This window comes from Equus przewalskii, chromosome 9 (assembly GCF_037783145.1).
Source record: "Equus przewalskii isolate Varuska chromosome 9, EquPr2, whole genome shotgun sequence".
In the NCBI taxonomy this organism is placed as follows: domain Eukaryota; kingdom Metazoa; phylum Chordata; class Mammalia; order Perissodactyla; family Equidae; genus Equus; species Equus przewalskii.
The window spans coordinates 50,028,404-50,056,164 of NC_091839.1; the positions used below are offsets into that span (position 1 = coordinate 50,028,404).

General features: G+C 41.0%; 1 protein-coding gene across 5 annotated transcripts in view; it reads right to left on the bottom strand.

The window, feature by feature from the left end:
- Positions 1 to 711: 711 nt before the first annotated feature.
- FAXC (failed axon connections homolog, metaxin like GST domain containing) overlaps positions 712 to 27,761 on the bottom strand; it is a 73,244-nt gene continuing 46,194 nt past the window's right edge. For 4 of the 5 annotated variants that reach the window (XM_070556725.1, XM_070556726.1, XM_070556724.1 and 1 more), the window contains 2 exons: positions 17,296 to 17,412; positions 712 to 9,226 (listed from right to left, as the gene is read on the bottom strand). In XM_070556725.1, the coding sequence (XP_070412826.1) occupies positions 8,937 to 9,226; positions 17,296 to 17,412 (407 nt within the window). In that variant the 3' untranslated portion in view covers positions 712 to 8,936. The remainder of the gene's footprint in view (positions 9,227 to 17,295; positions 17,413 to 27,761) is intronic. The other variant, XR_011521996.1, reaches the window with a different exon arrangement.

Below are 27,761 nucleotides of genomic sequence, written 5' to 3' on the forward strand. Positions count from 1 at the left end.
AATAACAGCTGGTCAAATTTTTAGACAGGATTTCAAACATCCTGAATGTCTCCATCTATCCTGACATGCCCTTAGGCCCAACTATCCTTCGAGGTTCATTGCCACGCACATATGGGAGAAACACTTAGTGATAAGACTTGTATTTCCACAACCTCGCTGTAAATCTTTGACCCCAACATATGACTTGAGCATATGTTAGCCACATTATCCTAATTTACCTCACAAACCTCTTTTCTTGTCTGTAAAATGGGAATCACAGTTACTGCATTGACGTGGTATGAAAACTAATTGAGATGGTATTTATAAAAGGGGAAATTTGTCTATTACCAGATCTGGCCACAGTGAAGGTCTTACCATGTATCCGGTTCTCTCCCTTTCCTCCTTTTTTTCTCTCTACTGGTGGATATCAACTCTCACAGGCATGAAGTAAAGGCAGAAGAGGGTAGGACAGCGTATTCAAAGACCTGATTTTCTACTTAAAAAATATTCATTTGAAATTCTATCAGAAAGTTATATGCCTAAAAAATTCATTACCTCTGTTCTAATTATACAAGAGCCTTACAACTAAAATATTCTCCCAATCATCTAAGAGACCACCACTTAACAGTATATTAGATGCAAAAATTTCAGATTTCCCCATGGGTGGAAAGTTTAAACATTCAAATTTTCAAAAGAGAAGCAAATTGGAATAAAGACATTCACAGGAAGCTATTTCATATCCATTAGTTATCATTTACACATCAAATACATATAGCATTAAGACCAAATATACAGAATTTCCACATTTATATACAGTAATCAACATAGTGCACAATTCAAATCTATCTTACAATCAAGTGTACAAGTTTAGATATGGCTTTATAAACTACTAAGAATAACTGTGCTAAAGTAACTCATAGGTCCAGAAATAAACACTGGAATGCCACTTCCACACTGAGGGCCTTGTTCAGCAAGATGCTAGTCATTGTGTTTGCAAAACAGATGGTGTAGGTAAATGTTTCCAGGCAGTGTCTACCCAACAGCCCTCAAGAAGCTGAAATGTGGGTTCAAATTATACCAGCATTGGTCCTTCCTATCTCAGATATCTAAAAATAAATCTGTACATCTTCTACGCTTTTGGAGACACCAGGTTATAAACAAACAGAAGAAAGACATAATCAATGATATGATGGTTACCAGGAATTATCAAAACACGCTTTTCAGATGGGTGCTAAAATTCTCAGGCCATCCTGTGTTTCCAATATTTGGTCTTTTCCCCTTCTTTCTTTTCTTGTTTTGCTTAAATCAGAGTGCTGTGAAATCTTTTTGGAATTTTCAAGACATTCTAGAGCAAGTGGTCCCAAAAACAGAATTAAAAAGAGCTCTTGTAAAGGTGACATCTATTCACCCTTCTCTTCCCCTAACCAAAAATGCCTGTTTTAAGAATAAATACTTTGACCTAAAATCATGCATCCATGCCTATTTTACATCCACTTTGCCACAAATGTTACATACACATTCTTAATCAATTGCAGCCTTCTAGGGGCTTCTCCAAAGTACCCCTCGCTCCGTTCTCTAAACTCTATGGAGTACAGGAGAATATTCTTTGTAAATTTCTAGGTTTGCCATGGTTTTTAATGTACATAATATATCAGTGCAGCAGTGTGAGCTGTGTGTGTGTATGTGTGCGTGTGTGTTTATAACTAAATACACTGAGGGGCATGCTCAAAAAGTTTTACTGATGAGGTGAAAGAACACAAAGGTGTGGAGACCACTGCCTAAATAGGGAGGATTTGGGATGTCTCTAACATTTAAAGGACTTCTATAAGACAAATATACAGTACTTTGTACATTTTATAATTATAAAATGGAAACTATATGCCACAAATACTTTTGAGAGACCAGAAGGGAGTTCTAGAATCAAAGGAGTGAACACATTGGGGCCAGCCACTCTCCGCTGCGCCCCATCTCCAGGCCAAGATTCAGGTGAGACAATTCGGGAGCACAAGAAGATAAATTAAGACAAAGATCAACATTAGTGCAATGCTTCCTGCATTGGCCACTTGTATATCCACAAAGAATCATTCCCTCCTGACTGCATTTGTTTTTTATTTAAAACCTGTACTTTGGATTATTTTAGTAAGATTCCACCACCTAGAAAACTTGAAGTGTGCCTGACACATCTCTAACAGAGCCATACTACATGGTGGCTTGAAGTCCCAGTATCTGTGACTATTTCCTTCTCTCCTCCGATTCAAGGAAACTAGAATACCACCAAATAAAGGACTCAGACCCTCCTCTTCCCAACCATCACTATCAAGAAACCATCACCCTTATCAACATTTGAGTTGTCAGACACTCTGCATGATGCAGATCGCTGGGAAAAACATATGTTTGCAATAAGCATGATCCCATGAGACTGATTACTTGAGGTAAAATCATCTTGACAGGAGTAACATAAACATGTCACTTTTACTGAAGGAGTGATCCCGCGAAAATTTGAGCCTTTAGTCTTATTGCTGCAAAAAATTTCAGATATAATTTGTTAAAGATAAAAATACAACCATTTGGACATGGTTTATGTTTTAATAAGCCAAATGTGATCAATTATTGGGGGATGGAAGCAAATATGAGAGAACACTTCCAATTCTGAACAACTGTTAAAGGCAAAAGTCCACAGGTTATTGTTTGTCTTTTTGAAGAGGAAGGAGATAGTAAATATCCAAAGTATTTCTCTTTTATAGTCCTCCAATGAACAAAATTACATTATATTTCCTCTGCTATCTGTTTAGCCACTGCTAATTAACATGGCAATTTAGAAGCTGAATCTCACTGTTTTTAAACCATGGGGTAATTTTTTAAAAATACTAAAGAAAGAAAAAGATTTAAATATTACTGACTAATCAAAGTTACTCTACTCCAGAGCCACAAAGTAAAAAAAAAAAAACAAAAAAAAAACGATGCTTCCAATGGGGGCTGGGAGGTGAGCTAGTCACATTTAGTAATACTACTTTTTATAAAATTAACTATTGTCATAAATATATATTGCTCTACAGTTAGTGGATTGTTTTAAAATATTTAAAGCTGTAATTAAGGACAATAGCAATTTTAAAATATTCAAGAAGGCCATCAACTTCAAGGTTGAAATTATTTGTGTACGGAACACCAAAGTACTGTATCAGTCTTTTGCTCTAGATAATTTTGCTTCCCCACTGAAATGATCAGGAGTGTTGGTGCTGGCTAGACCACATCCATAAGTTATATGTTGTATTATTGCAATGGCTCCCTTTATTTGTCTACAAATTTGACAATATGTGGCAATAATCCTCTTGAAATTTGAGCATCCTCATTTGTCCTGGTCTAGCCAGCAGCAGAAGTTTCAGAGAGCTTTGGTGTGGGGACAAGAGTCAGAATGGTTGAGGAGGTCACAGGGCCAGCCCCCAAACAGTGAGTTGCTTTCCTTTAAGCTATTTTCCGGTATTCTGAATCATATCTAAGGGGCAAGGTCAATATGTTGCTGGTTCCAGTTGTCTTTTCTTAAAGATTAAAAAACCTTAAATATCTTTTAGATATTCTCTAAAATCAAGGACTAAAAACCTAAGTTTCTGGTAAGGAATTCCATTGAGGAAAACCTCACATATGTTTGCATTTACTCCTGGCACTAACAAGAGTTCTGTAGGCAAGAGGTGCCTTCCGCCCCACCCACCAAGGGGATCCTTTTGAACTTTGCCATGTTTCATCCAGACCACTGGAAGCAACTGAACAAAGGTCAAGAACTTCACAATCACACGCAATTGATCCCCAGAGCTGTTAAAGATGGGTTGCAGAGTCCAGCATTTAGACTAGGAAGTATTTGCCATTGAATGTACTTTCATCAGTTCTTGTTCGACTTAAACAGCACTGCATAAAAAGGAGAACAAAGGATCCTGGGTCATAATCAGGAGCAATAAAAATCACTTCACCCTGTAAAAAAAAAAAAAAGAAAAGAAGAAGAAGAACCTGAGTAGTTCCCTATCAACAAAAGGCACCATCCTTTTATTGAAAATACACTCAATAATTGTTCTATGAATGAATGAATGGATGAATGAATGAATGAATACAGGAAAACCTGATTGTACAGACCTTTTTCCTGTAAGGAAAAAATCCAGCCTCTTCTCTCCTACCTTAAGCCCCAGGCCTACCTATGCAGAAGTGGTGGGTTTCAGGGCTGAAAGGAAGCTTGCCTGGCCCTGAACTGGATTTTGATAAATCAACTTTTTGGATGGTTAAAAGATAACTGACATGACAACAACAACAACTAACAGCAAAATCTTGTCAGTTTCAAAATGCCAAACCTGTCAAAACAGATGTTTTCTTAATTAATGTAAGACAGCTCTTCTTCTTTCCTTCCCTGTCACTCAACACATACTCAATGTGGATAATAATAGAGATTACTTTTGCTGGCACATCCCATACCAATTTTTATCCTCTCTGGATATGTTAAAGACAAGAAAGAATGAACACTAACAATAGTAACAGTAATTTTTGAAGACTCTTTAGAAGAAAGCGTCTTCAACTAGGATCCATGAACCCCCTAAGGAATCCATGGATAATTCCATGTGTCTAAATCTCCTGAACTTGTATGTAAAATTTTGTATATTTGCATGTATGCATTTTTCTGGGAAAAGGTTATTGAACTTTTATTAGATTATCAATGGAGTCCCTGACACAAAAATTTTAAAACTACTTTCTGGTGTGTGACCTACTTTCTGAGCATACCTTTCCCATGCAGCCTTCAGGGAAGGAAATGATGAGTGCTGTGTTTCTAGAGGAAGGGGAGATGATGATGAGCTAAGACATCTCCTTGTTGAACAGACGAAGTTGGGCCTGGAGAGTTGGGTATGAGTGGACCAGCGCAGAAGCACAGGCATTTCAGGAGAGGGGCTGGCAGGAGCAGAGGCAGTGTGTGGGGCACATGAGGCATGCTTAAGCAACAGCAAGTGGATCAGCCTGGATACACTGGCTGAGTCACGTGGAGAAGCCCCAGGAAACAAGGTGAATAAAGAGGTGAGAATACCAGGCCTTAAAGAGTGACCCTCATCCTGAGACAATATGGCACCCCATCAGAGCCCAGAACTTTTTAGAAAGATTAATCTAGTGGTGATGGCTGGAATGGATCAGAGAAGTGGCCAAGCATGTAAAAGAGGCTATTGCAGAAGTCTAGGCCAAAGAGGATGCCCTAAAAAAGATTGCCACATCTGTTCTTTTCACCACTCTGTCTCCAGTGTGGATCCCAGGGCCAGGCATGGAGTAGGTGCTCAGTAAATAGCCAATGAGTGAGAGTATGGGCATGGAGCCTTTAAAAGATAGCCAGGAATGAAGAGTCCTGGTGATTTGGATATCCATCTTGGTATCATTCACAGAGCTAGCAGTGCCTTGCACAGAGTAAATACTTAAGAAATATCTCTTGAATTGGCCTGGTCCAAGCTGAAAAGACATGGGAGGACAAGAGTGGAGAATCCCAAGCACTCTCTGAGAGAAGCTGTGGGTGTGCTGGTTCTATGAACTTCTCAGGGAGTGTGGGTTTTAAAAGGAAACCAAGTCAAAGTGGTGTCATGGCAAGAACCATCTAAGGCAAGGTGAAAGACTTCAGTTCCGGATCCTGCCCTTCAAACTGTGTGTCTGTGACACTGAGCCAATAATAACCTTGAGGCTCTCTTGTAAGGGGCTTTCTAGAGCTAATCCATGGTCCAACTATACATCCCTATGATTCTACACCTTCTCTCAAGACCCATGAGGCTAAAATCCCGAGCTCTTCCACTCCTTGAACTGTAGCTAATTCAGAAAAACATATCCTAATACCACAGCATACACCAGGCAGGGCTCACTTGAGGACAAGACTGCAGTTATAACTGAAGTGCAAGTTGTTCTAAGTCTGTGATCACTCAGCTGGATAGCCCATAGCCTTGGTAGTGTCACTGTTCACAATTCATTATGTTAAACAACAAAATGGTAAACTCTGACAGTATAGTTTACTGCTGCATAAATTTGTATTGTCCTTATATCTATTCTGACATATGCAGAGTAAAGCATACTGCTGCTGTTCATTAATCCTGAGGAATAGGAACAGGGGTGAAGGGCAAAGGGAGGTGAACAGAGGGGCAGAATTTATTTTTATGAAAAGTAAAAATGAACAAGTGGCCAGTGGGTCTTCTGTCCAACCAAAAGCATCTGTTAACATTAAAGATCACACTTCCTTAAGTCACTTTCCAGTAAAAAAGAAACACAGAACTTGAACAAGTGAGCCAGATGACCAAAATGTCCCCTAATTTCTTATTTTTTCTTATAAGTAGCACCTGTTCATCAAATTGGAGAACACTTCAAATCTGGGCAGCTTAAGCATGAACCATATAAAATTAAAGCCCTCCCAAAAAGGACTATGTAAGTCATCCACACCACAGTGATTTCCTCTTGGTCATTTTGTTTCCATAACCCACAGTGGGAAGGAAAACCTGTGTCTCTTCCAGAGTTCCAAATCAAATTACACCCACAAAATGTTGAGTACCCAGTCATGAGCTGTCAGGCCAGTACTCAAGACTCCAATTGGCAATGTCCATTCAAGCCCCTGTGGGAGGTACACGGAAAGAATGAATTATTTTACAACTTCACTTTGAACATTGGTTCCCCATGTACTTGCCCTCCAAGTTATGCACAAAAAAAAATACATATGTGAATCTACATACTCATAACTTAATCCCTCCTGAAGTGGAGATACAACATACTTGGTGCTATACAGTAAGAATAACTTATAGGCAAAACTTCAAACACAACTCTTTCCAGCTGAGTGGGGAAAAGGCATCTCAGTATTTGTGGAGACAGGTCCACAGTCCACCTGTTTATTACATTTACATTTTCAGGCCAGGAGTTTCCCTAGTCACACAGAACTACCACCAGCTGGCCTTGGAACACACTTGCTAGAGAGAGAAGAGGCGAACAGTCCTCCCAAATGATGCTGGAGACAAAACAGGCTTATCCATCTACATCTTCTCCCCCACATTCTCAATAGGCATCAAACAGTCCTCTCAAAGATGAACAGTTTCAATAAGATACTAACAAATGAGTTCTCTGTGGAATAAGAATTTCTAACTTAGATAATCTCAGCATTTCTTCCCAGTTACACATGCCCTACACAGTTACTTAAATGGTAAACAATCTCAAAAACTCCTCCCCTTTACTTCTTGCAATCCACAGCGTTTTAGGATAGTTTTGCGAAAGCTATATTCAAAGAGAGTCTTTTTCAATTAAAGTACATGAACTTCTCAGAAGAAGTCGCTGTCTTTTAAGAAGTGCCTCTGGACCCCATAATGAGTAACCCTTACCCAGTCAGTTGTGGTCAGAAGCTAAGCAGTTTTGTTTGTGACTCTCCTAGCCCAAATCCCCAGTCATCACCCCAGGATCTTCAACCCCTGTCTCACTGGAAAATGTTCTTAGTCAACAAAAACTATGTCTTCCGAGATGGAGTGCCTCAGTAAATACAGTAACTCCAAGAGTTCATGTGCTCCACGGGGCGCGAGAGGGAGTACGGAGAGGGGATGGAAGACCCTCAAGAAACACTAAGATTTGTCCTCAGCGTGGCCTTCCTCTCACTGGGCAATGGCTGAGAACACCAGAAAAGTTGCATTAGAAAAACTGCATAGAGTCTACACTGCACAAAGTGCTTTGTTATCAGTAACAGGATCCTCTTCCCATTTCGTCTTTCAAGACATCTTGCAAGGTGTCTTCAAAAAGACATTACAAGTTGGCAAGCTTCTGCTTACAAAAATCCATCAGATCCTTTCCCCTTCACCTCTATTAAACCCATCATATTCCTGAGCTTTACTCCCTCCACATAAATCAAACACAGGCAAAAACACTGCAGAGTCGACAAAGGACAACATTCCAGTGTGCATTCAGGCAACGAAAGAAAGACTTTCCCGCAAATATGCAGTAGAATTGAAGACCGTTTGTAGCTATCGATGATTTGTAAAAATATTTCCAAGTTTCTTTCAACAAAAGATTTCGATTCAATCAAGATCAGAGAGGAATGATGACAGAGTCCTCACTTTGCCTTTGTGTCGGTTTCATCTGCTTGGCTTTTGCGAGCGACTGTGGCTGCTGTTGCCTGGAGATGGGATTCCTTTGCCCTCAAATCTTCACACGTATGAAGCACATGAAAGAATCAAATGTGTTTATGTCACACCTCTTTCAAGAGGTTTAAAGCGCCGAATGTTACCACATGAATCCTCACAACGCCCCTGTGAGGGAGGTAGGTGGCGAGTATTGTTATCCCCACTTTACAGGTGGGGGAAATGAGGCACACAAGAATTAAGGGACTTGCCCCAAATCACACAGCTCGTCACTGGCAGGGCTTAGAATAAAACTTATACTGAATAGCACCTAGCACAGTGCTTTGCACAGAGCAGGTGTTCACTGAATATCTATGGATTTTATTTGACTTATATCTCAACATACAATATACACACATAAAATACAAGCAGCCAGCAAAGAGCATTTATCTCCTACATTTCTTCTCACGACATCTCTCATTACTTCGAACCCTAGTGGATGAAAGATGTTGAAGAATCCATCTCGAAACTCAGCCCTCGGGTTGAAGAGGATCAACCTAAACACCATCTGTGGACAACCCACTCTTGCACCTGCTCTCCCACACAATATTAGTTTTCTAATGAAAACAAAAATGGATTTCAGGAACCATGCTGACATTTTTTTTTTTTTTTGCCTGTTTGTTTTAAATGGAGCCATCTGAATGGTTCTGTGTTTTGTTTGTACAAAAAAGAACTAAGGCTGCTATAGTCCAGTTAGCTGTGAGAGCTGTGCCAAGCACGAAGATCTCCCAGCTCAGATGGATTTCTACCTGGGAAACTGGACCGACCCAGGGAGTGGCAGCTCCCACAGAAGAGGGTCAGCGAGGCTGAACATCACTTGCACTGTTCGTGGTCTGTGTAATCATCCATGTCCACATCAGAATCAAAGAGTGAGTGTCCAGTGAAATCCGTATCTGGGGTTCTGGAAAAACTGTTCTCTGCTCCCTCATCTTCAAAGGTCTCTGTCCTTGAGTAAAAGCTGAAATCCAGCAGGGGCGTGTGGGTTTTGCTGCCTTCGCTGCTCTCCTCAGACTCGTAGATGGTGTTGTCATCATCATGGTGCCACTCCGGCCAGAATTTCCTCCTTATCCTCTCACAGTACATGGCAAGGTTGATCAGCTCACCTGGAGAGTGGCAAGCAAAGCAAGGGTTAGTTCTCAAAGGCAACGATCTACCAGCCACTTGACTTTTTGGAGAAATTTGGAAGAATGGGGTGGGGACATTAACAATGTTTTTCCACAGATAGTCAAAATACTTAGATTTTTATACACATAAGAAAAGTGAGTGGGAAAAGTCAAATTCAGTGAGTGGGTTGAATGAAATTTAGGAGTGAGTCCTACAGTAATGAGAAGTTAAGGAGTCAGGAGTAGTTTATCCAAAATGGCAGCTAAACTACCATCATCTGGCTTTAAGAAGCATTTCATTATTCTATGTTTGCATATCAAGAGAACTAGTGCTTCGACTGGTTCATATTTAAAATAATTTATAGTCCATGAAAATATACCAACTATTAGTTGGATTAAGTCAACCAAAAGTAATCACTCATTCCACAAATATTTGTAGTGTTATTATGGGCTGGGGACTAAGCCAAGTAGTTGGAAAAAGTTATGTTAGGATGGAAATTTTGCCATAAATAATCCATAAAATGGATAACTCAGAATTGTCTTTATAGATGCATATGCCTGCAAACACATTTAGTAAAACAGATATTTTTTAATTTTTTTAAACAAAATTCAACAGCTGCCCCCACGATTGGGTTCCTGCTGAGTCACTGGCTCCTTCTTTTTCATGTGAATCAAAGAACACTTTTGTTAAGTTGTAAAAATTGTCCAGGCATTTGTCTGAAACATGAAACCGTATTTGGCTTTTATTTCCTCATTCCAAATGAAAAATGAAGAGGGTGAGTTTTTGCCTTTGATCCACCAGATGGCAACATTGCTTATAAATATATACTTTGTCACTATCTCTTACAGGACTTTATTACCCTAAGAATTATTCTTTGGATGTTTATTTTTTAAAAGTTCTATAAACATTCACTTATTATGTAGGCAACCCATGTTTTGTTTTAGAAAAATAGGTAAGCAAAAAATAAAAATTACCAATAATCTCATTCTCCATAATAACATTCTCATCTACATTCTTCCAGAATTCTATATATTTATATATACATTTACATTTACTTACATTTATTATATAGAATTTACTATATATACTGTTTCACGGCCTACTTTTTCCATTTAACAATATATAATGAAAATCCTTCACACTGTGACCACCTTGATCATTGCATAGTATTTCATTATACAGATGTACCATAGTTTCATCTTGTTTTTACCAATTTCCTGTCTCAGCCATTTAGGATTTTTCTACAGGCTGACTATAGTCTGTAACTACTCTATTTTATTTTCTATCAAAAAAAAATTCTCATTGTGCAAAATTGGAAGTCTGAATATAGACAATGTATAAATCCTAAACAAGAAAACAAAAAGGATTTGTAATCTCATCAATCCAAGAAAACCACAATCAACATTCTGGTATAATTTCTTTTAATATTCTTTTCTATTTATTTGTTGTCATTATTATTATTACCTACTACTTCCTGTAACATTATTGTAAACATTTTCTCATGTCATTAAAATTTTTCAAAACTTGATTGCTGTTCTCTTAAATAAACACATCCCCACAAAACACGAGAAAGCAAATCTCGCTGCTTCATGGATTCCATATATTGGTTCCAGCTCACCATTTTCAGTCTTCTCAGATCATAATAGTTTGACTCACACTATGTTTGAGTCCATTCTGATTGCCCTCTACTCAAAGATTTTTACGTACATGCTCAGGAGCCAAAAGCAGAAAAGCCAACACCATTGCTCCTTTTGGGAAGACGCATGCAAAACCTTCACTTGTTTTCTCCCTCATGAAGCAGTCATGAGACCCCTCACCAGTTGTTTCTACCAGTAACAAGTAACCAAGAACTGGACAGAGATGTGGAGGAGCAGCCAGCAAGTCAGAATCTATTCACGAGATCCACAGGACCTACACCATCTCTGACTCTATCCACTTCTGTGGCTGTTCTTTCTAAAGCCTTTCTTCACCTGTCTTCCAGGAGAGTTGCCCCCTTCATGATTGTGTGACATTAATGCCACTTCAGTGTGCAGTAATAAAAATTAATTAATAATAGCAAACACATCTATAGCCCGCACTGTGTACCAGGCACTGCGTGAAGCGCTTTATTCATCTGTTGAATTCATATTAACTCCCTCAGTCTCTGCAAAAATCCTATATGAGGCAAGAACTATTATTATCCCCATCTGTAATGGGAAAACTGAAGCAAAAAGGCTTAATTAATTTGCCAAAGATTACGAAGCTAGATAGTGGCAGAGCCAGAACTCAAACACAAGCAGTCTCCACACTCCATGCCCTTCACCACAACTCGACTCTGCATCTCTACTGGTGAGCTGACGGCCCGGCCTGAGAATTAACAGCTTCATACCACCTGTCACAGAATATTTTTCTATAATTCTTCCTGGAGTCTCAAGAATTATGAAGGGACAGATACTGCCCTCAGAGATAATGCATTGTCACGAAAGAAGTGATCATTCTGTCATGCAGTCAGGAAACGGTCTGCTTTGATAAGCAAGGGCTAGGAGCTCACACACCCCTCCTCACATCCTGCCCCTGTAGAAAGAGAGGAACTCTATAACTGAGCTCTGCCTTTATCTGACTTTGCCAATCCCTTCCCGTGCCGAGATTCTCCATCAACATGCTCCACATGCTCAACTGACCCCTCAACATGCTACCAGCCAAAAGAATAAAGTTGGCAGTAGAAATAAGTTGTATGTAATGGTATGTGAGTGTGAGAGAGAGAGAGAGAAAGCCTCTGTTAACATAAACGCCTATATTGAAGATGTAAACTTTGTGAAATAATAGAAAAACTGCATTTTTTTCAAAGTGTACTCAACAATTAGATAATTTCATCCACCAAACTAGTAAAAATTAAAGTCTGATAACATCCAATGTGGACGGTCAGGCACTGTGCTACATAGCTGGTGCAAGTATAAACTACTATAATCTTTCTTGGAAAGTAAACTGACGTTATCCATTGAAATTTTAAATGCATGTATCTGTTGGCCCAGAATTCCACTTTTGGTACTCTATTGCACAAAAATAAAAGCATCAGTACATAAAGATATATGTATATGCATGTCACATGCAGTATCATGTGTCAGTAAAACAAAAAGATAAAAATAGCCCAAATGTCCATTAATACCGATCAATTGAATAAATTATAGTGTATCAATTCTGTAGAATATTGTGCAGTTGTTAAAAAGATATGAGGTTCTATTAAATGCAAAAGGCAAGTTATAATGCATACAATGTAATCCCATTGTTTAGTTTAAAACAGTAAAAACAAACAAACCAAAACAGTCATAGACATGTATGTAAATCTGTACATGAAAGAGAAAGGCACAGAAAAATTCACTCCAAATCCGTAATATTGGTTAATCCATGGAAGTGATATTGGACAATGATGAGCGGGAGGTCATAAATCTTTGAAAATATGCCTTGTGTAATTCAACTTACTGTGACAATCATTTATTACTTGTTTAATTTAAAAATCCAACAAAATAAATTAGTAAAATGCTAATCAGTGATTAGAGATATTTTCAGATAACTTGAGAGGATATTTATCAGAAAGCTAAATGGCCCTCTACCCAGAGGACTCTCCCAGACAGCATAAAGAGCTTTCCTCTTAGAGTATCTCCAATGGAAATAACCCTCACTGCTCTTTGAAAGAAGTGACTCATTTTCTGTTCCCGTATCACTCCAATTTCTCTAATATTCAAAAACATTCTGTACAAATTGACACTGAAAACACTGTCAACCAGACCCAGAAGCCAGGACTCAGTTTCTCCAGCTGCCAATCACATACCGCAGGAATGTAGGTGAGGGAGAAGCCTGCCAGCGTCTCCCAGCACCACCCACCCAGCCTTTGGTCATTAACCAGCAAATATTTGGAAAACATGGGGCCGACGCCCACACCCACTGTCTGGTCTACAGGTATTTACTCAGCACCTCCCTGTCCCAGCCCTGCGTCAGGCGCTGGCTATGCCCTGGGTTGCTCCCTTTTAGCCTTGTGTGACGCAGGTAGGGAGAGTGCTGTGCATCTCCTCTTTAGGAAAATTCTTAACAAACTTGAATACTGTAATGAGCTCCCTACCCCTTGTCTCCTTGAAGCTAAAGCACACTAATTTACAGACCTCAAAATACAAAAGACAGCTGAACCAGCCCTTTCCTGAGGCCTGAATGCCCCACAACCACCTCTTCCTGAACACCTCCGGACCGAGAACACTAAGAGGGTGGGGGTGGGGATATACTTAATACATTTTGCAAGGATATCCAGCATTGTTTCCATCTTTTAATCTATCAAATAATAAGCAAAAAAGACATCCACATGCAAAAAGTAACTGTTGGTGGAAGAGTTGCTGAATAAGGTTTTTCTTAGAACACAGAGGTTGTGTTTCTTACTAATTCAGAAAAATAGCGTTAGGTTCTGTGGTTTTAAGCTGGCTCTAAGGTGAACAGCTGTGCTGCAGGACCCTTTCCCTTTCATTGCTTCCATTTCACTTTTCCAATTCTCCACGTCTGTTCTAAGGAATTCCCAGAATCCACATGCAATTCTCTAATAAGGATGCCCTGATCAAATATCAAATGTGACTCCGCATTAAGAGTGTTGCTGATGATACAACTGAGATTCTTTTTTTTTCCAGTAAAAATGGCAAATATTTCAAAATAAATTATATTCAACTCTAATCAAGGAAAAAAGGAGGTGCTTTCAGACACTGGTCATGAGAACGTAAACCGCCACAGTCTTTCTAGAAAGCAATTTAGCCACAGAGATCAAGAGCTTCTACACTTTGAGACAGTCATTCCCCAACTAGAAATTTAGCTTAAGGAAATAACCAGAGATAAGTAGAAATATATATTTATACAACATTCACTGTAGAATACTAGTAAAAATTATTTGAAACAACCAAGTCCAGAAAAAGATTAATCACATAAATTACAATATAGTCATAAAACACGATATTATATAACTACTAAATATATTGTTTTGAAGAATATTTAGTAAAAGGGAAAGGCCATAATACACAGTTAAGTTAAAAACTTCAGGATATAACTGTATCAACATCATGACGCCAATTTTTAAAAATATACATACATGTATCTGATACAAGATGAGAATACATACCACAATATTAACAGTAGTTCTCTGTGGGTGAGGGGGTAACAAGTTATTTCTTATTGTTTAAAGCTTTTCTATCTTTTCTAAATTTTCTCAGTAAGGAAATAATATTTCATATATCCATATCTATCTACAGATAGATATAAATACATACACACACATATGTATATTTTTTAAGTTGCTGAATATTTGAAGTCTGTCTTCCTAGTCACCATTTTTAAGGAAAATTTCTCATTATCCTAGATGGTTCCAGAAGTAGCTTGTGTGACTCAGTAAACTGTATCTAGGACCGAAAAGCTAATATTTATACGCACATACCCATACACTCACGCATGTGGCAAGGCCACTGGTGCCCTGGCTGTTCCAAAGCTAAGGCAGAAAACTGCCTGGCCCAAGCCATCCACAACCTGGGTTGGAGCCAGTTCTAAATTACCCAGGCTCTTGGTCGTTTCTACTTCTCCTTCTTCTTGTTACTTCTTGGGAAAGTCTCCACCACAGAAAAAGCAAAGGCAGGGAAAGAAGCTGAGATCAAATTAGCAGGATGCCTGCATATTAGCAGCTCTGACCAAACGGTTTGGAAGGGGCATGGAACTAATGACTGAAATGAGATTTAGAGTCTCTCTAGGGACTCTAATGATTCATGCTACTCCTGTCCCCAGGGAGAACTGGAAGCTACTGGCTTGTTTTAAGAATCAAAATACATGCAACTAAGTGCCAAAACCCCTCACAGATGATGGTGTCAAATTCCCCCAAATGTGTATGTCTCAGGGCAGGACTCAAAATCAATCCTCTGAAAACACTCATCATTTCTTTAAAAAAGAACACTAAATGCCTCAAGTCCTTCCAGGAAGCAAAAGGGCAAAGGGCCAAGTCATAAATAAGTCCACAAAAGATGCTTCCCGTCTGCAAGAAGGATTCTATGGAATCTGAGAGTTCTACTGATAATGGATACCTAAATGCTTCTGACTAAGGAATAAATGACCTCAATAATATGTATGTGTATATATATATGTGCAGAGGGTATGTGTGTGTGTATGTGCTTGGGTATTAGTGTGTATGTTCAGGTGAGTATACAGGGAGTATGTACAGATGTATGTGAGTAGATGTGGGAGTGTATACTTGTGAGTATGTAAGGGTAATGTGGTGGGGAAATCGAGAGAGGGAGTAGGAAACAGCAGGAAGAGAGAGTAAATATAAAATACACCCCTAAATGAACTAAAAGGAATCAATATCTTTTAGACCACCATGGAAAATCTGATTAAATAAAGGGAAACTATTTTAAATGCTACAAATATCACCAATATGATCACGTATTCAATTTAGGTAAGTTCCAACACACCACAAGACAAGGAACGTCTCCATGCTGATCATTTAGGAAATTAGCTATCAGTCCATACTCTCCCTAACCCCACTCAGCTGAAGTTCTGGAAGACCTTCCGTCAATGCCTGATCCATTCCAACCAAATTTGATAATATATCTAGAGTCCCAGCCTCACCAACAGGAGGATATGGAGAGTGACTCCTATCGTCCTTAGCCTGGTCTGTACTTCTGGGTATGCACATGAGTATGCTCACACACAGACACACACACACACACACAGAGCTATAGCCTTTACCAACCTCCCCCACCCACCCATGACAAACACATATGACTGTTCATCTGCCTCAATTTCTTGTATAATTCTGCCTTGCTTGGTTCCATCCATCCATCCATCCATCATCCATCCCACCATCTCTCCATTCAACATTAAGAGCATTCTATGTGCTATTCACTGGTAATCTCATCTGCACCCCTCGCCTGCTCACTTGGGGCATAAACACCTTGATTAACTCTTGTTAATCCCCTTTCCCAAACCTAAATATTTGGACCTTGATGTTCACATCCCCAGCTCCAGGCACTTGCTTAGGTATTGCTTCAAATTGGAGATGACTCCAAAGAGTTCCCACCCACCAATGCAGGGAAGCCTCTCCCAAAGGCCCCAGCTGCCACATATATCTTACCATCCCACTCCACCATACACACACACACACACACACACACACACACACACATGCATGCATACCAAGATCTGGTCCCTTGACATCAACCCAAGTTGAGCTCACTTTCCCTGCCCTTTACTCCTCATTACCCCCACCTCCACCCCAAACAGATGTTCACTCTCTAGCTCTGGTCCCTTTCATTCCCGCTTTTATGTCTCCAGTCTAGAATTGTAATTCTGACAGGGCTTATGGCCAGGATCATACAACAAAGATAGAAGATTGTGTTCCTTTGTCAAAATGTACAGATAATTATATTAATAATAATACTTCACATAGCACCAGACTTGCAAAGCATTTGTTGACACTTTACTCATTTTCCCACAATCTTGAACTTTCCAGATCTACTACTACGACACCCCACTGGAATAGGAGAAAGGAGTGCTTTGAATGTCAAATGACACAGAATCATATACACTTAAATCTACATGTGAAATATCTAAGACCAGTTCAAACTCAAGAAGAGCATCTGAAATGGGGAGTCCTTCAGCCCCACCCAACCATGGTTGCTGCAACGCTAGATACACCAAAAGTGGAGACACCACTGTCCAAAGGAAATCAAAGAAGACCAAGAAACAAGGGCCCTAGGTGGAATTCAAGCCCTGTTTCAGCGACAAGGATTAAGTCCACTAAGTAAAGAGCTGGAGGAAACGCCCTGGTGTAGGATATGGCAGGATTTGTGTCAGCTTTGCTGAGAACACAGTCTGAGCAAGATGGCAGGCAAGAAGCCCAGTCTTTCCTCCGCCTCTCTATGTCCTGAGCACAGAAAACCCACCCTGGCCCCGGACACCACAGCCTGGTGTCTCCATAAGCACAGTCAAGCTCACAGGCCTAGAATTCTCCATTGTTCTCCTCCCACCCCCCTGCCCGCAGCTACTCCCCAAACCTGAAGAGGTTTGTAGGGCTTGCCTTTGATCAGCCGCTCAGGTCTCGTCCCAGGTAAGGTCCACATTGCCTGTGCCAAGTGTCCAAAGACAGTGGCGTCGAGAGTGGAAAGCTTGGGCCCCATGATGTACTTCTTATCACCTGCAGTAGATAGAGCAGAGAGGTCACTGGGCCAGCCTGCGCTGCCCCACATGGTCACAATGGCATTCAGCACACTCACATCATATGCTCATTTAACTGGGCATCAAAAGCTTCGCAGAGTCAAAATGCATGCACCACATTTTTCTCAAAAAAAAAAAAAATTAGAAACACAAGCAAAACAATTCTGTGATATACCAACCCATACAATAGCAAAGCAGGGAAGTAAGTGAGAACATATCAAGGAAAGAAGATGAGGGAGGAGCTTCATGGAAAAAAGGGAGGACCCTCCTTATCTCAAACACCAGTAATTAAAGCTTGAGAAGCTTGAGAACACCTGAAGTTTGTTTACACCATCTCAAAAGTAACCCAAACCAAGCACACCCAACTTCAGCACTTCCTTTATTAAATTATTACACTTTATAAGGAGAAACAAGGAGCCTAAGCTACTGAAGAAGTTTGGAGGCAAGGTTCTCCTTGCTGCCCCCATGGTCTAGGCAACGTTCTCACCACTGGGCACCAGCTTCCACCGGAAACACCACATAGAGAGAAGCTATAACCTTCCAGGCCCAGCCGTGGGATCTGGCTCCCACACAAGGATGTTTCACCCTGCAGCTCCATCTCTCCTTTTCCACCGCTGCTGAACTAGTTCAGGCCTTGTCATCTCGACCATCACGTCTGACCCATCACAATTGCCCCAAGTCGTCTTCCCTGCTACTGGCGGGACGCTGCAACATCTAAAGGCAGCACCAGTGGAACTGATCCACCTGGTTCACATCCTGGCACCCCTTGTTATTCACTGTGGGAGGCTGGTCATTATTTAACCTCTCAAATCCTCAGTTTTCCCATCTGGAAAATGGGGATAACATCAAGGGTGCCTATTTCCTAGGGTTATTGTGAGGATTCAATGACATAAGGCATGTAAAGCCCTTAGCACCCTATCTGGGTAACTCAATAAACATTAGCCCTCTTAACGACAGCCTGTCTGTTTCTCCAGTCCAGCCCATATTCCACCTGAACTTTAATTGCTAAAACACTCTTTTCATCACATCTCTCCCTTTCGCAAATACCTTCTATGGTTTGTGAAATGGGTTATGAAATAAAGTCCAAAATCAACTTGGAATTCAAGGCTCATTATATTCTGCCTCAAACCCATGTTCCAGCTTTATCCCTCATCTGTCCCTTACTCGAGCAAACCTAGGGAGCACCCCCATTCCCCAGCACACATTATGCTTCCCACTGCTACACTTTTGCTCATGCTGTGCCTAGCCCTTTCCCTGCCCCCCCAAACCTATATGTGTTCCACATGTCTCTCTATGTGACCAATTCCATCCACCCTATGAGGACCAGCGCAAGCCTCCTTTCAAAGCTTCTCTGTCTACTCTATCTGGTGGCAACAGGAGTTTTCAGTTCACACAGCTCTGTGTTCAGATCTCACTTTTACATGCATAGTCTATAAAATTTTAAGGCCTTTACTGCCTATTAACCTCAGTGTCTTGACCCATGAAATAGAAGGAAGCACTAGTTGTTTCAGAGAATAACTGCGGTGATTTGAGGAGAGCGCACAGCAGGTGGGTCCCACCTCTTGCACCCAGCCTCTCGAGGGGCATTTTTTCCATACTGTTCTATATACTGGTTGTTTTTCATGTGTGCCTTTTATCTGTCTAGCAAAATGTAAGCTCTTTGAAAGTAACAGTAATTTCTTATTTTTATTAAACAAAATCTAATGCAGCGTTTACTACATGCCAAGCATGGTTCTAATTGCTGTATTCTACAATATCTATCTATTTCACTGTTCTTGAGCAGGAAGCTAAGAAAATTAAATATCTGATGACAATGCATAGACAAGCTGGGAGGGGAAGACGGCTGGAGGTGGGAACGCAAGTTAACAGACCGACGCAGGACAAGTGAAGCTGGAGGTTGACAGAGGTGCTAGCTAACGTTACGGCGGTGACCATATTGCAATATACAAATGTATCAAATCAACACGCCATACACATTAAAGTTAGACAATGTTACATGTCAATTATATCTCAGTTTAAAAAATAAATTTAAAAAACAAACAAAAAAAACACAAATAGAGCTAGAGGTGATTAAAAAAAAATTTCTACTCCATATCCCACAGGGACCAAGGAATACCCTAGACTAGTACACTACACTCAACCTAAGCAAACTGTCTCTTCTGGTGAGGACCAGCAGGTTGTCCAAGCTGGAGGCCTTCAGTGTTCCCCATCATCAACCAGCTTCTGCATCATCTGAGTCTTACCCTGGGATCTAAGCCCACTCCCCAAATACCATGAAGAATAGGGGCAAAATACCACCTGGGCAAAAACAACAAAGAAAAACTGGGTACATCATTTGTAAGAGTGGCAGTTACTTCTTCATGGTACGTCCTGCTGGCTCCATGCCTCAGCATTAGTGATGCAGTTGGGCAGCAGGACCCTGGCCTGGAGCTCTCGTGCCATCCTGCAAGGCCAGGAGGGGTGTGCCAGCCAGTATCCTACTAATGTGCCAGGGCTCAGCCCATTCAAGGCCCGAATGTGAGGGAAGTCACAAAGCGGAAGCCACCAGAGGGATTCAGGCACTATTCTGAGAAGAGCTACACACTATTTCAGAGAGAAGAAAACAAGATAGAGGAGAGCTATAGTGGCTTCCTGATCAAAAGGAAATGTTGATTTCCTTAAATTGCTAAAAAGAAAGAGTCAAGGGAAACGCCAGAGTAAAGTCTATAAATTGTGAAGTCTGTTGTTGAATCCAAAGACTTTGGGGGCAAGAGGAAAAAATGCATATGGATTTAAAAAAAAAACTTGGGAAACCTACAAATAGAACACATAAGACCTCAATAAAAAGGAAAAATAATAAAATAAATATATAATAAATAAATTTATATTTTATAAAATAATTTACCTTTTTAATTATAAATAAAAATAAAATAATTTTTAAACATAGATTTTTTAAATATATATTTTTATAAAATAAAAATAATAAAAAATATAATCATTTGAATCCATACTTCAACTAACACATATAAGGTTCTGCCCAAATTCGCCATTTGACCTCAGAACATCAAAACTGAAGGATACTGAGCTAGCAACAGAACCAGACTAAGAAAGCTGGCACCCAGGTCTCCTGACTTCTTGCCGGATGCTCTTTGCTCTGCGCAATATGCCATATGGATCATCACCTCAGAGATAAAGACCCCACGCAACAGCTGGAAGGTTGAGCTGTGAATGTCTACAAAAGGATCCTTTAGTCAGGGAGGAATGCAGAACACAGAATGAAAAAGAAACAGAGAGAGAACAGAATCTTAGGGTTTCTTTAAGCTGCTTGCAGAAAAAAAAATGGATGGAATTTAGCATTTGTGGAAAATGTTGAATGGTAGATACAAAATTATATGTGTATACACACGCAACAGTTATAAATTTAAAGAACATAAAAATGTCCTGTTATTAAAAAGTCCTGAGAGTAACTGACGGCAGGAGGCTTTTTAAAAATTTTTCATTTTGAAATAATTTTAGACTTATAGAAAAGTTGCAAAAACAGCAGAATTCCTGTATACCCTTCACTTAGCTTCTGCTAATATTAATATCTTATATAACCACAGTACACTTATCAAAACTAAGAAATTAACATTAATACAACACTTAACTGCACTATAGACATCATTCAAATTTTATTAGTCTTTCAACTAATGTCCTTTTCTGTTCCAGGGTCCCACCTTGCTTTTAGTTGTGTCTCCTTAGTCTCCGCCAACCTATGAAAATTCCTCAGTCTTTCCTTGTCTTTCATAATCTTGACACTTTTAAAGCATACTGGTCAGTTATTTTGTGAAATGTTCATCAATTTGAGTCTAAGAGTTTTAATGGTTAGAGGAGGTCATGCATTTTTAGGTACCTTCTATGATGGTTAATTTTATGTGACAACTTGACTGGGCCACAGAGGGCCAAGTTATCTGGTCAAACATTGTTCTGGGTGTTTTTGTGAGAGTGTTTCTGGATGAGATTAATATTTAAGAGGTAGACTGAGTAAACCAGATTATCCTCACTAATGTGGGAAGGCTTTATCCAATTAGTTGAAGGCCTATTATTCTATCACAACAAAAAGGCTGACTCTCCCCTGAGTAAGAGAGAATCCTTCCTGCCTGACCGCCTTTGAACTGGCACCTGGGCTTTTTCCTGCCTTCGCAATCAAACAGAAACACTGGCTCTTCCTGGGTCTTGAGCCTGCCAGCCTTCGGACTGGAACTACACCACCGGCGCTCCTGGATCTCCAGCTGGCCAACTCCCCCTGAAGATCTCGGGACTTGTCAGCCTCCACAACTGCATGAGCCAATTCCTTATACTAAATCTTTATATTAAATATATATGTAGAGAGAGAAAGACATACATCCTATTTGTCTGTTTCTCTGGAGAACCCTAATAAACCTTCTCAGGGCATCATACCACGGGGTCCATATGTCTTACCACTGGTGATGTTAACCTTGACCACTTGGTAAAGGCCGTGTCTGTGAGGTTTCTTCACTGTAATGGTACTAGTTTTCCTTTTGCAATTAAAAATCTTGGGAGAGATATTTTGAGATTGCATAAATATCCTGTTTCTCCACAAACTTCAGCCAGTGATTTTAGCATCCATTGGTGGATGTCATCTGAAACAATTATTACTGTGGTGTTTGCCTAATCAGGATTTTCTCTTTCTCTCATTCCTTCTACATGTATTGATTAGAACTCTACTATTCCTTTCATCCTCCATTTACTGATGTATTCAATTATTTATTTATGTAAGTATGCACTCATCGATACTTATTTTATTCCACGGCTTATAATCCAGTACTCTCATTATTTATTTTGTTACTCAAATTGTTCCAGCTTTGGCCTTTTGGGCCTTGGGAGGAAGTATTTTTAAGAGGGAAATTGAATATCGATTTGACTCTGCTTAGAGATGAACAGGCCAAGCTAACGTCTCAAGTCTGCAGCCCTCCCAGGCTTCACCAAGTGGTCCCAGATCTCACAAACAGAGGGTTTCAGGAAAAACAAGACACTGAAGGAGCAGGCTTGGGTGGTGAGGGAACTCAAGCTTCATTTTCAGTAGGTGACCTACCCCACCAGCTTCTGAAGGGCTGGACAGAAGCAGCACCTATAACTCCCTACCAGCCTTCAGGTGCGGAGTGTGAACTGCAACTATTGGTGAGGGCAAGTGAAGGTTGAAAATATCGGAAGCCATGGGAGGCGAGGGACCCAGGGTACATCAGACGCCCTGAGGGATGCTCCACCAGAGGCCAGCTTCCAAGCACCTGGAGCATCTCCCTGAGGGCGCAGAGCCCTCCTGACTGCGAGGATGAGCCCACATCATGACAGGCTGTGGAGCATAACCAGCAAATGAAGGCAGGGTGACTTCAGGTACCCAGGGTGACTTCACAGACCTCCATGGCTGGAACTTCAAGTAGCCATCAGGGAGCAGAAACCAGTGAAAAAATGCAAGGACGGTGAGCAAGCAACCAAAAGGGAGAGGCCATGTGGGTCTGGAGAATTAGAGCCCACAGCAGGAACCACAAGAGTTGGCTCCACTGAGGGCTGGGCAATGAGCGCTGGTCTTGGGAGTTTATAGAATCTGATCTACCTCTCCTAAGTGGTTTGGGCAGCTCCCCTCCATGAGGAAGGCCATGTTGTAGATGCAGGAACCATTGGGGCACCCAAGGATGACCAAAAATTGAGTGGGGAATACTAAGTCATGAATAAAAAGAATGTTCTGGGGCTCTGAAGGATATTTGCTTTTTGTTCCCAAGAGTGAAGCTCACTGTGATATTGACTTTATCATAGATCATTGGTCAAAACCTTAAATGGCCCCATTAACCCAAGACTACTTATCCTGACCTCCAAGCCTGACCTCTGGCCCTTCTCACATTGTCTTCCACTTCTCCTGTCATGGGCAGCAACTCAGGGTTGAGTAGGAGACACCAGGATGCAACAAAGATGAGAGTATGTGGAAGAAGACTGAGCATGTTGGCTAAGTCCCTCACCCCCATTACCTGCCCCTCACTCCCTATTAGGATGGACTGAGGTGAGGGCTGGGAGATGAAGCGGAAGGGTAAACATAAAAGACAAAGGCACACAGTTGTCCAGGGAGAACTATATCAATACAGAGTCTGAGAAGAATGGTTGGAATCCAAGCCTGAAGTTTCAAGCCAAACTGAGAGAACAAGCAAGCTTCCGAGTCGAAGCAAGCTGGGCTTGGTGAGCAAGGGAACCAAGGGAAGAGGGGAGACAAGCAGAAAACAATACAGTCCCACTAGAGGATGGGACCACATAACAGCACAGCTGAGGAAGCCCTCCTGGTCCTAGGCTGTTTGTCTGATGCCTGGCTCTCAGACTCCTCCTTGGGGAGGATGCGTGCGAGCTGACAGCAGATAACTCTCTCCAGACCCAGGCAGGACAAGCCGAGGTCTACCTCATATGAATGCTTGACTTCAGTCAAACATGCTGGGTGCTCATCCCATCCTCCCTGTCCCAAGTAACTTCCATTTATCTAACCTAACCCTTCCCTTACGACTCAGATGCAGTCCTCCCTCCACTTCTCCATGAAGGCCACCCTCACTGTCCCAGTCCACCAGCACCTCTCATTGCCCACTCCTCTGCTAAACCCCGGAAGCACAACTGCTTAGAGCAAGGCCGCTCAGAGAATAGTCTGGACCAGGAGCATCACCATCACAAATTCTCAGGTCTCATCTACTGAATCAGAATGTCTGGGAGAGGGACTAAAGAATGTGTGTTTTAACAAGCTTTCAGGTCAGTGTTTCTCAAACTTTAGAGGCATAAAAATCACCTGGAGAGCCTGCAGTTCTTGGATCACACTTTGAATAGTGCTGCTCCGGGTGATTCTTATGCATGCTAGAGTTTGAGAAGCATTGGTCTAGACTAGAATACATCAGCGGTCTTAAACTCAAGTATGCATCATAATCACCCAGACGGCTTTTTTAAAACCCTGATGATGTCCCCACCCCCATGCCAGGAGTTTCTGATTCCATAGGTCTGAAGTGGGACCCAAGAATTTGCATTTCTAACAAGATCTCAGGTAACGCTGATGCTGCTGGTCCAGGGACCACACTTTGAGAACAACTAGATCACTCACGAGGTAATTCACACATGCCCTCTCATAGTCTTAATTATGTGGATACCCTATCTCCTCAAGTGGTTTGTAAGCTCCCTGAGGGCAAGTAACCCTCAGTTTTACTTTTCTGTCCATCTGGTCCCTAACATAGTCAAAACCATCAATTAAGGTAATGACAGCCTTAATTATGTTTGATCTCTCTCCTTTCTTAGAATGGAGAGCTATTGTAAGGATTAAAGGATATAATCATATGAAAGCATTTTGCAAACTAGAAGGTGCTATTCTAACACAAGGAATTATTTTATATTCCAGTAATCAGAACAAGTACAGCCTGTGGACAGAACCAGTCCAACATCTTTCCCAGTGCAGAAATCCCTTCTCCCACTTCCCTACCATGCATTCCCCAACGTCAACGTCACTAGGGACTTCTCCATCACTTCCTGGGCAGGGCAGACTATTCTATGGTTAGATTGTTCCTTATATTGAGACAAAATGTGTCTCCTTAGAACTTACACCATTGACCCCAGTTCCTTCCTCTGGAATCACACAAAAACTTATGGCCACATTTATTCTAACCATTCCTAGGAATTAAGTCTCCACTAACATACTTCTAAGTAAAAACTGATGACTTGTTTTTACATATATCCCTGTGGAATAGCGGGTAGAAAGTTTATTTCAGAGCACTGGAAATAGCTACAGAAATGAACCTCTGAACTGCATCTGCTTCCTCCCTTCCTAATTCTGTTCCCAGTTTCCACTAGTCACTATCAGCTCCACTTCTGCCATTTAGCTAAATTTCCAAGTGCTATAAGTGGCAGGAAAGACTGACTTTGCAATAAAATATAAGTTCAAGAGAGAAATTAAAGAGGAGTCAAAAGACATTCAAGCACTCATTTTTCTATTAGTCTTAGAAATAAAAAGTAATTTTGTTTCACCTACGTGGTTCCTTGTATTTGAGCACTGATATGACTTATAAGCAGATAATTCCAGTGAAGTCAATGTGGACAACATTCATATTTCTAATTGTCCCCCTCTCACCTTTAATTAACTGGGAATTTAAGAAAAATTATAAAACAAAGATTTTGAGAACTTTTCCCAAATAGCACAGGCCTTAAATTCTCACCAACCAGCCTTCAAAGAACACACACATTGAGCTCTTTTTCTGCGTGTGAATCTCCCAGAGGGCAAAGCTAAGAGGGAAAAATAAACTCTACTTTCTGTTCTCTTACACTCCTGATCAGACTCTCTTTGTCAGAAATATGACAGGCCACTTCCTTTAAAGAGCTCTTGTGCATATTTCCAGCATATTCTAAAATCACCCAGTATGTGATTTTTTTCAACTATGAGGAGAGGGGTTGCTATCTTATATGTGAGGTTATAAATGGTCCTTATACGTAAATCTCAGAATTAAAATCGTCGGCTTTGACAACTTTCTGACATCTACCAGTTGCTCCAATACGCTCACACTCTGGGAAAAGATAAAGTTGGAGGGGGGGATACACCAGAAAAAGCCCCTAAATTTAATTTCCTCCTCAGATTTCCTTCTGGAAAGCAATTAGATACTCCTGCAATTTTCTATAAGAGTCTCTGAAAGAACACACAAGAAAGAATTCTTTTCAGCTTGTATGAACTATCTCAACCCCTTCCCCACTGACCACCGGTCCCAATCATCTCGCCTCTTCCTCCCAATCTTCTCTTTGCTAATGTCCCGGTTCTTAACATTTCCTATGGATGAGAAGAGGAAGCACACGCCCTCCCCTCCCTGAGGAACAGGGTGTGCTTCTCTTCTGCACTTCAGTCCTCCTATTAATGTGTCTGAGCACCTTCTGAACTCCACACACTCAGCCTTCACCGGGATATACGGTCATTTTAGAAAACTTGGATGAAGGATTCGGAAAGCATTCCTCAGGAGGAGGCGAATGACTGCTCAGACTCACTTATTGTTCTGATTGAGTATCATTACACGGCAGCTCCTGGCAGTCTTACAGAGCAATAGCCAGCACGTCTGAGGATGCCGCAGTGTTACTGACTCACTGGTGATCAGCATTCGTATTTCTCTCTCTTCTTGAAGTTGCTGCAATATAGCTACTTCTGAGTCTGACTACACATTGACCAAAATGGTGACATTTGAGGGGTACAAAAAGTCATGGGCCTCTCCAGTCTCACCTTCCCAAGAACACCTTCTGAGGGTGAAGAATATAGAACACTCAACTCGAACTACAGCCGGGAGGTGGGGGGGACTTTCCCTGTAATTTCACTCCTGTCTCAGCTGCCCTTCATTTGGGCAATCAAAGGAACCAGCTGCTCTTTCTCTTCATTCAATGAAGATTATCTGGCAGCCCCCAAATTCGGTTTAGTTAATGAAACAACACATCAGACAGAACTCGGTGTCATGTTGAAATCTAAGTTTAAATCCTTTTATAAGGAACTTAGTCTTCTTACAAGACAGCTGAATAGTAATAGATTCCAATAGGAGGTTTCGTGTTTGGCCATCAGGGCCATGCAAGCAGCCTCCACATTCCTGACGGGCTTTTCTTCATTTTACGGATCCCAGATTTCAGCTTACTTAGAATCCAGAATCCTCAACCACTTTCAAACACCTAGACAAGCACCAAAAACAGGTAAAGATCTTTAACCATGAGAACTGTTAGGGACCTGCCCCGAGTAGTGGACCTTACTCAGATTCACCCAATAGGCACGGGTCCCTTGGGACGAAATCAAATTGCTATTGACTTCATCTTTAAAAATGGGAATCCTACACCTTCTCAAATGATATTCCCATTAGTATGCTGGACATCACATCAAAATTCTGTGTGATGCTTCTTTTCAAGAACTGAGCCTTTATCCTACTCTGTGGGAGGTCTTCTTACTCCCTTACTGAATGCTCTTGTCCACGTATCCTGACCATTGAATGGTTTAAAATGTCCCACATAACTCTCTCCCCAGTGCAGACTACTCTCCCAAAGATCACTGAATCCACAGACAGAAACCTCCCGGTGCCAAGCTCTATCACCTTGAAACAGATCCAGGTTTCTTCACAGCCAAGATGAGAATACTTCTGCTAGAATCAGAATGAGTAATAATAGTCTCTTAAGAGCCTGAAAGATAAGATTCTACTTCCAAAAGATGTAAAACCTTTTATCTAAATATCTTGAGGCAACTGAGATCCGGTGCCTGCCACCCGCCAGGGCAGGATAAGCACTCTTTCGTCTGCTGACAGGCTGGCTTTCCTCTTCACAACACAGCAG